This window comes from Fringilla coelebs (assembly GCF_963513975.1).
Source record: "Fringilla coelebs genome assembly, chromosome: 3".
NCBI lineage: Eukaryota > Metazoa > Chordata > Aves > Passeriformes > Fringillidae > Fringilla > Fringilla coelebs.
The window spans coordinates 33,323,311-33,336,572 of record NC_140030.1 but is presented as its reverse complement, the minus strand read 5'-3'; the positions used below and the strand labels follow the sequence as shown (position 1 = coordinate 33,336,572).

General features: G+C 42.5%; 1 protein-coding gene across 1 annotated transcript in view; it reads right to left on the bottom strand.

The window, feature by feature from the left end:
* The window catches only part of SH3BGRL2 (SH3 domain binding glutamate rich protein like 2), a gene marked incomplete at both ends in the record, with an annotated part of 33,929 nt that extends 22,364 nt beyond the window's left edge, over positions 1-11,565 (bottom strand). The window contains one exon of the mRNA XM_084202612.1: positions 11,521-11,565. Within this exon, the coding sequence (XP_084058738.1) occupies positions 11,521-11,565 (45 nt within the window). The remainder of the gene's footprint in view (positions 1-11,520) is intronic.
* Positions 11,566-13,262: the final 1,697 nt, after the last annotated feature.

Sequence of the window (13,262 nt, the reverse complement as noted above, 5' to 3'; positions counted from 1 at the left end):
GCCTCACCTCGAGTACTGTGAGCAGCTCTGGGCCCATGGTTAAGGAAGAATGTGAAGGTCCTTCATGCATCCAGAGGAAGGTAGCAAAGCTGGTGGTGGGGCTGGAAGGAAAGACCTGTAAGGAGCCCCTGAGGGCCCTGGGCTTGTCTACTCTGGAGAAAGGGATGCTGAGGAGTGATTTCATGGCTCCCTAAAGTTTGCTGAGGAGGGGAAGTGGAATGGGAGGTGCTGACCTCTTCTCCCTGGTATCCAGTGATGGGATGTGTAATACTTTTGTCAAGGGAGGTTCAGACTTGTCATAAGGAAGCATTTCTTCACAGGTAGTCAAACACTGGAGCAGGTTTCCTAGCTTGCAATTGTTTAAGACACATTTAGACAATGCCATTAATAACAAGTTTTAATGAACATCTGGTGAGCCCTGATGTGGTCAAGCAGTTGGTTTAGATGATCACTGTAGATTGCTTCCAACTGAAATATTCCATTCTACTCTAAATTCTGTGAAAAAAAAAATTTAAAAGCAAAAAAATCCCCCTAACAAGAGATTCACGAGCATTTCCGATTATGTAACCTGTTTACCACCTGAACTTTTCAGATGAAAACACAGAATTGATTTTTTTGTGATGAGGTGAGTCAGCAGAACACAGAAAGTGTTTGAACTAGTTCTCTGTATTTATCAGTCACAGTGTTTCATCACAATGAATAAAGCATTCCCAGCTGTATTTTCTGTATTTATTGCAAATGAGATATAAATGAAAATTTTCAGCACCAAAAAAAGTAGGTCATGTTTCTTCCTTCTCATCAGCTTTAAGCAGCAAAACCCAGTGTCATAGGAATATTTATCCACCAGAATGGATAAAAACACCTAGCAGTGTGTCACCAGGAGATGTAACAGGCAATTAACCCTGTTTCATCTGGGTGGAGTCTTAGTTCTGTCAGCTCAAGATACAAGTTCTTCTGGCCATCTCCTGCCATAACCACGAGCTGCACCCTTTAGATTTTGTCACTCAGGGCTCCTAGCCCAACACCCAGGTACACCCAACTGCAGCTCCAGCTACTTCTGAAACCAGGGCCCGTGGATGCAGAATGTGGATCCATAAGATGCCACAGCAGCAGTCTCCTGACAGCAAGGCACAGGGTTTAAGGCACAGCAAGGCAAGCTTGAGAACTGCAGTACTGTCTAGCCCAGCAGTGGCACGCTGGGTTTAATGCAGAATCCTGTTCCTGCATAAAGACAGGGTCACAGCCATATTGTCCTCATACAGGTACTAATCCTCCTCCATCAGTCTGGGGGAATGATAAGTGCCCTTGACCACTTGGAAAAAACATCTAGGCTTTCCTTGAGAAGGATTATGCTTGCATTTATTTGTTCTCTCACCTTAAAGGAGCAGAGATACTATGATTCCAACATGCTCCCAAGAATTTCAAACATAAGTTTGTAAAATAAAGTTGTCAATGCCTCTGCTATTTTCCCCTGACAGTTACTATCCACACAGCACAGATGTGTCATTCTGCCAACTACAGATACACACACCCCTGACAATGCACTTTAAAAAAACAGCAGCAACAGCAGTGCAAGTCATCCAGACTTTGTTGTGCTACGTTTTTGCAGATATTTACAGGTGTTCTCAGCACTATATGAAACTGCAACAGAAAAATGCATTGTGGCTTGAGACAAATGACAAGTTTTATATTTCAGATAAAATTGGACTGTATTACTGCAACATTTTCTCATGTTTTTGTAAGGCTAGGAGGATAGATTTTTCTAAACCAGAGCTGACTGCCACTGCTATTATTCAGATCAGTAACAAAATTATCTTTGACTCAACTGAGCAGAACAAGGTTTCTAACCTTATTAATAAATGTCAACATTATTCCTCTTTCAACAAAGGCAGCTATTATCTGTGTAGCTTGTGTTTTTGCAGCTCTGTATCTGCAAATTCTCTTTTCTTTCACACTTCTGCAGACCCATATCTTAGTGACAAGGTGCATCCCCAAACACAGCAGCCATCTGATTATTATCCCATAAACTGCAGACATATCTCCTGTAAGGTCAAGAGGAGACACCTCCACATAGCCAAAGGTATTGCTGAACACCACACTGCCTAAACCCACTGACTTCCAGACTTCCTTGGGGCCTGATGCTGGGAACCTTTACTAGAAAACAGACCTTGCTGCAGGCAAGCCAGATAGACTGAGCAGGAAGGGACTGCTTGCACATCAGGGCCTTCATAGCAGCTGTCTTCTTTGATCAAAGACTAGTTTTGTATCTCTCTTCTAACTAATTTTAGCTTCCTAGTGAGTTCCTACTGAAGAATGTGATGGTATCTACACCCTTCAAATGCCACTCCTGTCTCTGTTTCTACATAAACCTATCAGATCACTCAATTAAAGATGTTTCAGAAAGACTATGTGACCCTAGGAGATGCAGATCCAGATCAAAGGTTTAAAGCATACTTGAACTGCATTTCTTTAGATTGGACAGGGATGATAATTTCACTAACCCTGCAGCAATTTAACGACAGTTTTCAGTTGCTAATGCTCTGTTGTTCATTAGATCAAAGGAAGCTTCCTTTCAAATGAAGGCACACAAAAACTCACTTGATTTTCTCTGAAAAACAGATTAAGAAACCAGTCTTTAGTTGATTTGTAATGTTACTACTACATTGTTCCGAATAATCACTCATAAATGTTTCAATAGCACTGGTAGTACCCAATATGATTCTCTGCAGCATACAGAAATTCCAGGAAACAAAACAAACTTGTGAAAGTTTTAATAGAATTTCCACTGTTGAATTCTGATCAATTTTTTTCTGAGTCACTTTTTCTTGCTTCAAAGTGAATTTTCTTGCTTATCCAGTGAATTCAGAGGACCTGTGCTACACAGACTGGTGAAAAGAATCACAACAGGCCATTATGTCCCAACATGTGAAGGTAAACAATATTCTGCCCTTTTGTAACAGCATAAAATTCCAAAAGCCAATGGGAAAACATGTTAGCATGTGTGAATGGAACATACCCAATCATGTTTTGATTTGCATTCAGTATGAAGTTCAGGTTCATGGTTTCAGGCCTCTTCTCACAAACAAAAGATCTGAGGGTAACCCTGCTGGCAGAGTTTGCAACAGAACAATCCCATGAAATGAGGCATTCAGAAAGCCAGAAACTGAGTGTTCAGGGCTTTGCCACAAGAAGAAGCTTGCCATAAGCTATCATTACCCCTGTGATAGGGATACAGCTAGGCATAGTCTGGTGCTGCAGATGCTGGGCTCCATGGGCCAATGTATCACTCAGCCACCTTAGCACCCACGAAGGCAAATGCTCACAGCTGTGATGGAGGAGGCCAGAACACAGCCCAAGAGCTCTGAAACAGGCAGAGAGCAAGTGGCCAGAACACAGCCAGGTGTTCATCCCAAGAGCTCTGAAACAGGCAGAGAGCAAGTGGCCAGAACACAGCCAGGTGTTCAGCCCAAGAGCTCTGAAACAGGCAGAAGAGCGACTTTGAGGTTATCGGCACTACGGTCTTCCGATGCCCCTGCCATCCCTGTCAGAGCTGTCAGATAAAAATCTTTGTACCGTTGTTTACACCCATGTTACCTTTTTCCTAGGCAGGAAGGGAACTATTTTATTCACTGTATGTCCCCATTAGCCAGCACAATCATACTGGTGTGTATCTCAGTATAACTATTCTGATATTCTGCAAACAACTCATTAGCTGAAGTAAGGTACATAAATAAAGCTCTCAAGTACAGGCCAGACACATGGACTAACACAGAATAATAGAGATAGGTGAGCAAGCATCACAATTTCTACTCTCTAGCTTACACTGAAGATAGACATCCACAGCTGCAATTAAGGAGCAGGCATTTTTGACACATGCTGACATATCTTGAGCATCCTAAAGGCATCAGGACTTTATTTCTCTTCTGGGAATGCTAAAATCAGTGGTTTATTTTTACTGAGGGATAATTATCATCGATCAGTGATTCAAAGGTTCAAGTATGTATATACAAACAAATATATATCCATATCCACATATATATATATGGATATTTGTATCTCTCTCTATATATATGTGTGCATACAAAAGTACATGTCTACATATGCATATTCAAACAAAATACAAATTGATGCATATGCAAATGTCACTCTCAGGCATTAACTTCTGCAAGTTTATTCCTTGCAGTAAAATGACAAACACCTTGTGTTTTCCCATTTTGTCTAAGTAGGGTATTAGTTATCCAGGGATAGAACAGCAAAACCAACAATAAGAAATCCTGGAACTATTAACTGTGAAGACAAGGTCTGTCCTACCCAAGGCAGATGGGCAGCAACAGAAGGGCATACTGTCACTGATGATTCACTTGACTCCCTGAACAACCTGCATCTCCTAAGAACTTCTCTTCAGAAATCAGCTAGCAAGACAGTTACTCTCTTCCTTTGTACCAAATTCAATTACAGTGAAGTACAATATTAAATTTGGACTAAATAAGCTTGTTTACTGATGTAAATCAAATTGATTTTCCCTTCCCCCACTAATGAGATAGAAATAACTTGTTTTGAGTAGGTTCCTCATCACTGTAGCTCTTATGACCACAAAAGGAGGATACCCACATGCTTTAGACTCAGCCTCTTCAGAATGGTGATAAATATCTTACAGTAAAGTAGCACGCCTGAGTGGAAAGACTGCCACAGCTTTGAACAGAAGAATTAAAAGATTTCACCCCAAAATACTTCACAGATGAAGGTCTACAGCCCACATAAGACAAGAAAGGAAATTTTGTGTCTGTGTTCTCTAGCAGTAAGACAAACTATGTTAAATGAATTGCCTATACAATATTTGTATCTCAGTCACTGCTTCTGCTCAGTCACCAGCTTTTAAGTCATTCCTTGAAAGATCAGATCAGCCTTTGCTCATCAACATGAGACACACTGAAATCTGATGTTTTCAGAAATGACAGGCAACAGTGACTTAGGTCTCTAAATTGAGTCCATCTGCCCATCCAACAGGTGCCAACTAAACAACAAACCAATACCAGGAGAGAAGATTATGGAAACAATAACTCAACTACTGAGGCATCCAGAAGCTCTTCTGAGCTTTGGCAGCTATCTGCAGACCAGTTTCATTGACAGTCACAGGTAAGTAACACTACCACCACCTCTACATTTACCCCCACCTTGCCAAGGAAGAAAATTTGCCAACTTAACAGACTTGTGAAATGTTAACTATCTTCTGGAAAACTTATTAAAAAATTAAGCTGTTAAAAACCACTGACATACTTGAACACGGCCATATTTTTTTGGATACAGCAGATTTCAACTAGGAATAGATTCCATGGAGTACTGTGTTTCTGTGCTCATTGCTCTTAGCAAGCTTCCACACTATAAGGAAAACAAAGACTGCAGCATTTCCTTTTGGACAGACTCCCCTAGGGGGCCAACAGTTGAGGCTGCAGGTGAGGAAGCTGTTGCCCTTAGAGTACTTGCTAGCAAAGAGATACACTCTGGGTTACCAGCTCAGTGACAATTTTCTATGTTCAAGTTGCACTCAGACTGATAAACATAAGAGTGATACTGATATAATACGATGAAGAACTTCCTTAAATGCTATTTTTCCACAACTCCCAATTTCTGAACATTTCTAAGAAACTTGCACTAATAAATTGCATGCAAGTTAACTTTTACTTCAATCTTCTTTTTATTATGATCAAATTCAGTTATATGAAACATTCAACAATAAATGGCACTATGACCAGAATTAGGAAAAATAATTTCTAGACTTTAACAATCTGGATGGAAGATTAAGGAGAACAGGTTACCATCAGTGAAGTATGTCCATTTGGGGACTTGTACTCTACAGAAAAAAAAAAGGGAAAAAATTCTTCATAACCTCAGTCAGAACAATACCTCCTTTGAAGTTTTATTACAGCTGATTGTAGTCAAAGTTCAGTGAGAAACTTTCTGCACATGACACTGTGTAGTCCAAAGTGTGTTCTTTAAAGTAGAATTATTTCTGACATGATCTATCTGCCAAGAAGAAGTGTAAATATTTGAAAAGCACTAGAGCATACAGGAGTGGTGCAACAGTTAGGTACTAAATACCATACACAAATTCAACTGGCATCCTTGTGACTAGGGCTCACACTCAGCTCCCTCCTCAACACATTCCTTAAGTGATCTGAACTGCTGCTCACAGGCTCACAGTTCTCTCCATCACAAGGCAGGAGAACGGAACTAGAGTTGACTTATTTGGAATACCAACCTGAAACCTAGATGCAAACAGTGAGTCCTTAAGGTGAAAACCAGCTAAAGTCTTCAACACTGACCTCCCTGCCTCACAGAATTCACAGTAGTGAGTGAGGCCCAAAGGCTGTCTCTGCCACAACCCTGCAAAATAGAACTGAAAGAAGCTAGCAAAAATGACCACGAGCCACCTGACCTGATAATAAGAAACTTGAGGAACAATGAAGTCAAGGGACTAGATCCAGAAAGTCCCCACATCTCTCCTATGCACCCATATAATTGCTCATGTCCAAGATGTGGATACATGATGTGTCCAGTGACTGAGCAAGGATCCAGCTTTTTTCTTCCAGTATCACTGCTGCAGTTACAGCAGTGCTCTGTAGGTGCACAGCCAAAAGCATGACCACCTTGAACTGTGAAGTGACACAGTAGGATGTTCATGTGGGATTCATAAATCAGGCTTTGAGGATCCAGTCCAAGAGGTGCATCCTCAGCATGCTGACAGACGTAGACAACACCGTGATTAAGCCATTTCCCATGTAAATATTGCAGGATCACTTCCAACTATAAAGATTACTGTCTCATTTCTGAAAAGCTAGCTTACCTGCTGCTCTGATCTGATTTACGAAATTCAAATATTAAAAAATCATGATAATATTTAAAATTTACAAAGCTTATTTCTTTTTTAGTTGAACTTGCATAAATCACATTCAACAAGTTGTAAATCCCTCCAAATGATCACCATAACTAACACTGTTTTCTCAAAAGGCACTTGTATCACTCAAAAAAAAAATCACTTTCAGTTTTGATTGTTGTACTTTTGGGGTGAAGAGAGGCAAAGAAAAAAATAGTTTAAGATGGTGGATATTCTAGAAGTGACATATTCTAAGTTAACTTATTCCACAAGTCCAACAAGAAGCACAATCTTTCTGAGAAGTGCTATGAGAAATGTTGAGTTACAATGACTTTCTACAAACAAGGGTGGAGTTGAAATTCATCATCCATCGGAAACCAGCTTAGCCTTAAGAATGCTAGCACTGTATTTGTCTCCACTACATTACCCAACAACAAGTGAACCAAACAAACACGACTATAATTATTCTGACATTCCAAAGTTTTATAATGTGATTTAAAGTCATTCCAGGAAACAAAAAATCCAACTCATTTGACCTCCATAATACGCTTAAAAAGAGAGAGTTAGTCTCATAAAGCCAATATTTACTATAGAAACAATTTAACAATAACTGCACCTATCTTATCAAGCTTCCTAGTAAAAAATCCATAATCCTCTTCAGTAGCAAGAGTCAAAGTCCAAGTTTTGGTCATTTAAAACAGTCTATTCTTTTCAGGTTGTTGCTGTTCCTCCCCAAACTCTCCTGTCCTCCCAAACATGCTCTCCTGAAGAACGTGGTTGAGCAGCACTTATCTTTGTGAACTAAAAGGAATTCATTTTGGTGACCTGTTTCTCTCATCTTGTGAACATACAAAAATGTCAATGGAAAACTTCACATATCTCACTAGTCAAAGTAGATTGTACCTGTTGTGCCATTATTTCACTGATTTCCCTTTATTTTCTGTTCAGCTCAACAGATGAAACTTCATTAAATTAATACCACAAAGGAGAAAGTACAAGTGAGGCAGCTGTTTGAAGGTTCTTTATTATTTAACAGCTCTTCAGTGATATTCTCCTTATCTGCTCTTCAGTCCTTTAACTGCAAGACTGAAGTCTTCTCTGGTTTGGCATTTCTAGATAGCTGCAGGAATTCCAAACTTAAAGTTACTTAAGCTCATACTACCAGCTTCCTGACAAAAGTAAAGCTGCTTTAAAACACTGAAAACCATTTAACTATGAGTCTACATGTAGTGGAGTCTACTTGTACAGTAGCACAAGTGTAAATTCTTATTGACAGACTAGAGAAAGTGAAACAGATAAAATGACAGTCATCAGGGAATGATCTGGTGAAAAACATGGGCATCAACTATTTCCTGAAAACAGTGAAGCACTGCTGAGGGAGAAAAGCAAAAGCTACTTTTAAAGTAACCTTTCTCTTAGGCACAAAAGAACATTGATTGTCCTTATCAGGGAGGAGCAGCAAAGCCTGCCTCCCCAGCCCTACAAAGAAGTGCTTGGAATTCGAGACACAGCTTACTAACACAAGTAGAAATTCAGGTCAGAAAGAGCAGGAGACAGTAAGGCTTGTAGAAACATGCCTGTGTGCCTATTCAGAGGCTTCACATTGCGATTCGACTGAATCTGCCTAATGCATGCTTAGAACAACAGGAGGTGACTTAGAAATGTACCCGCACGCACAATGCCTCCCTGCGCCCTTCCCACAAGAAGGTCTCAGAAACTTCTCTACAGCGTCCCTACAGGCTAAACCCGCTGTCCAGCCTCCCTAAACACTGAAGATCAATGTTTCCACTCCAGCAACAACTACCTTTTGGGACCTGCGAGTTATTTTAAGCTCATGAAGCATTTATAGTCACAAGTTTTATTAAACAAACAAAAAGCAGTTACAATTAACCTCTCGGGCGTCTAAGAACTTTCAGGTGTTTGGAAGATGCTGCAGAGAGAACTGAAAAACCAAATGAAGGGAAAACTCACATTATTCTTGGCTCCTTCTCATTCACTTCAATGACTTCCTTTTCTCACTCTTTGGAATGACCCTCAAAATACTTCATGCACTAGACTTTTAGAATTATGTGTGACAATTATATATTCTTATCTTCTTTAGCCCAAAACAAATTACACCAAATATCAAGATCAATAAATACTTTAGTAGTTTCTAGATAAAGTTATATTTATGCAAACTAAAGCCTTTTCTGAGTATACAATCAGTGTATTTCTCAGGAATATTTCAGCCAAATGCCTATCATTTGACCTGGGTATTCTGAAGATTTCGAAAGGAGTCAAACACAAAGTGTTTAGCTCATTACATTTGCCAAAACAAAAGCTTACTCTAGAGACTATGTGAACTTTCCATTTTAAGATAAAGATTAATTTTACAAAGTATCTCTAGAGAGATTGGAAAAATAATTACGTCACAATGACACTGCTTTTTTTTGTCAGTCAGTATTACATATAGAAGTTTCTGGTCAATTGCAGCAGGTCAGATACTAATCTGAGAAACACCCACTCTTATAAGCAGCTAGCCTACAATTTGTCTCAAGTTAGAGGTTAAAATTAAACCATGGATTCTGACACCATTTTTAGTAGGACACAGAGTAGGATCTATATGGGGTACTCATTTTTTCTCGATGGGGAAGTAATTCTGTCTCATGAATTGCACAGGATCCCAAAAAATAGCTGATATAGTGCTGAAAGCTGGAGGAGATGACAATTGTATGACTCAAACACTTTTTCTTTCCTTTCACAAATGTTTAGTTCTAGAAGGATGATAAAAAGTTTAAAACTTCCCTTAAAACTGTTTAAAGACGTGAATACAGTAACCACCTTCTTCTCCAGATGCAGATTCCCACATAACTAGCTAATAATAGTGCTTTCTTTGTCATTTTCCTCCATCCTTAGCCTGAATCCAAGGACACTCCCTGCAAAGCCTACAGAAAAAAAGGAAAGCCTCTGTGATGCAACACTGAGAACAGCAGGAACCTAGACCATAATTAAAGTTCTTAAATGCTGTGATAACACAGACGAAAAAAAATTGAGAGAAAAGAGATGTCAGAGCTCTGGTCCTTAATAACAGTACCTTCAATCCCTGAATCTTCTGTTCTACTCTGGCTAAGCTGCACTCAGATGTACTACTGACTAGATGAAGAAAGTTGACTATGACGAGCATGCAAACTGCTACCCATATTCTGTAATCTTCTTGTGGTCGAACACAGAAAAAGTCAGCAAGAGAACTGATGTGCACTTTAAATTGCTTGTTACACTCAGATTTGGTTTGCTGGGTTAATAGACAGTTATGAGGATTAAATTGCTCTGCTAACTGCATATGTACCTTGCAGGCAAACAGGGTAAGGAGAGACCAGAATCAAAAACTCCTATCAGTAACCTCCTTGCAAACTGGGAGATGGGGGTGAGTGAACTATGTGGCCTTTTTCTACCCCTCCAATGAAAACAAAATACAAAACTATGTATATTGTTTAGCCCATGGGACATGAAACAGAAACTAAAACCAGCAATGCTACACTACCACAGCATGAACCAACTGCCCATGCAGGGAAGATGATGTTTCTCTTACGGATGCTTGATGGACATGGATTACAGAGTTCTGAAGATGCTGTGTTTACTCAGTTGGCTACTGAAATGGAGAATTAGTTTTTATTAGCTGTAATGCAGCCACTAAGCATTTTGAACACTTCATGCCAAATCATATCAGAACACATACCTGTTGTCATGTTACTGAACTGAAAACTAGATCCACACAGTAAAAGGCTGAAGGAACTGAATACACAATAAACCTTCAGACAGGAATGTGCTACCTCCTTCTGCAACACAGAAAGTGCTCTGCCTCACTGCTGAAGCATAAAGAATATCAATTATATCTAAATCCTTTCAATGTTTCTTTTTAAAGAACAAATTCAGCAGGATATTTATGCCCAGATTTCCTTAACAGAAAGCTGCCACTTTATATGAAAATATGGAAATTCATAGGTCACATGCACAATTAATTAAACAAGAGAATTATATACAAGCTTCAATTAAACAGAGAGTGCAGTGATGCCCTTCAAAAGCAAGTCTGAGAAGAGCTGTACCTATTCCAGAGTATTTCTTAATGCAGAGAGGCTGGTGGCCTGCAGCCTGTCCCTCGGCTCTCCTTGTATTTATCTGTCCACCCTGCCGTGGGCGGCAGGCACCCAGGCACCGCACCTGCCCGGGCTCGGCTCCCCTCGGGATGTTCTCCCCTGCACCGCGGCGCTGGTCGCCTCCCAAAAGGGAAAGTTTAGCCGCACTTAACGACCTCTAAGACCCTTTAAACCCACCCAAGGTTTCCCCCCTACAAAGGTTTCGTGGTGCTTGGTTTGCCAAAGGCAATTTACGAACTAGTTAAGCTTCGGCAGCCTTGCGGAGGAGTGTTGTCTTTTCCTCCCCCATCGCACACGCAACCGCGGCAAATTCCGCGCCGCGTCCCAGGGCAGCCCACGGACGGAGTCGGGTTCGTGCCGGCGTGCGGGGACAGGCTCGGAGCCGAGGGCGGGCTGGGCAGCGCGGGGAGGACGAGCTGCCAGCCCCGCGCAGTCCCCGGCCCCGCAGGCTGAGCCCTTTCCCTGCGGCGGCCGCGCTCCTTTCCCTGCTCCCCGCCGCTCGCCCCCACTCACCGCCACCGAGCCCGAGGAGGAGGCGACGAAGACGCGGATCACCATCTTCACCTCATGAGCCGCGGCCACAGCAGCGGTCGGGACGGGGCGGCGAGAATGCGAGGAGCAGCTCCCCCGCACGGGACGGGGACGGGGCCGGGGCCGCCCAGCCCCACCTCGCCGCCGCCGAGCGTGGCCACCACCCGCAGCACCCCCTGCCCTGCCCTGCCCTGCCCGCGCTGCCCCGCTCTCTCAAGCGAACCGGCTCCGGCTCCCGGCTGGCAGGAGGCAGCGGTAGCGGCGAGAGGCGGGGGTGTGTGGGCGGCGCGCAGGGACCGACGGGCGCTGTAGTCCTCCCCGGGCGGGGACAGCCGTAGCACGGAGCCGGGAGAGAGCCAGAAAGGAGCCTGCCCGCCCCCAGCTGCCGGGGAAACGGAGGCATGCGGCAGCCTGCCCGCCCCAGCTGCCGTGCCTCAGAGCCCAGGGCTGCCAGCTGGGAGAGGCTGAGGGGGCTTGTGCCGCCCTCCAGGTGCGCTGCCCGCAGGTCGAGGTGAACAACGCCTGAAATTGCTCCCCCCGCCAGGAGGGCTGCTCCTCGCTCCAGCTCAGCCTGCTCCTGCTCCTCCTACCCCTTGCGGAGCCGCCAGATATGATCCGCTGGGTCCGGGTCTGGCCCCTTGGTCGCTGCTTACTGCGGCAAAGGGGTGGAAAACGAGCCGTTCTGGATAGGCAATCCTGTCTGGATAGGCAAGCAACAGGGACAACACAGGAGAGGCAGGACGCTGGGTGAGAGAGCTGTCCTACGCCATATAACCGTATATCCCAAAGGAGATAAACAGCGCTGCCCATTTTCACTCTTTGGTATGGATGTACAGTTCCCAATATTGTCAGCTGTGGAACAGATGTTATTAATCATCAGGATAAGCAGATAACCCCAAATAACCCTTCATGAGTCGGCTCATCTGCAAGTGACCAAGGGCAACTCGGTCCTCATCTGAGGATGCAGATTGCCTTTAAATAAAGTCAAGAACCACACAGTTCACAATCTTATACATGTTGCTACAGTCGTAACCCCCATTCTCTTACTTCCCTGCATGCAGTCAGATGGTTGCTCATTCCCTCTGACCAAATTTCCCCTTCAATTTCACCCCAATGATGAAGTGCTGTGTCATTCTCCTTCACACCTTTGCATTGCCACTGCCCTCAGTGAATTTCCACTGTTCAGACTAAGCACAGACCTTGACTTGCTGCTAAATATATCCTTAAAGCTTGTTGTACATTTTATTATTGATTATTTATTTTGAAATTCTGAATTTCTTGAGGGAGCTACCTAGCAAGAGCCATAAAACTCTCAGTCCTCTCTTAGAGCTTGATTTATCTTGTGGGATTCATTGGAAAGCTTTCTACTGATTTCATTGTCCTCTGGACTAGAGCTTAATATCAGGAATATAAAGTCCTAAAATGGGAATTCAAGTACCAATCTTGCAGAGATGCATGCATTACTTTGCTTTCATGACAATGCATTTTGAAAAAAAAAGGGGTAAACTTCATTAGAGTGCACTTAGGTACAAAGGTTAAGATTTTCTGGCTTCAGTGCTCCTGTCTTCACTTGAGCATAACTTTTACTATGGGAACCGCAAACTGGTGAACGACAAGTGTTTATTGCTTAATTGCTGCTGAATGACCAGGGAAAGCAGCAAAGGAGACAAACTTCTTTTTATGTTGGTTTGTAAGGCAACACCAAGCAACTTGTTAAAATTCTG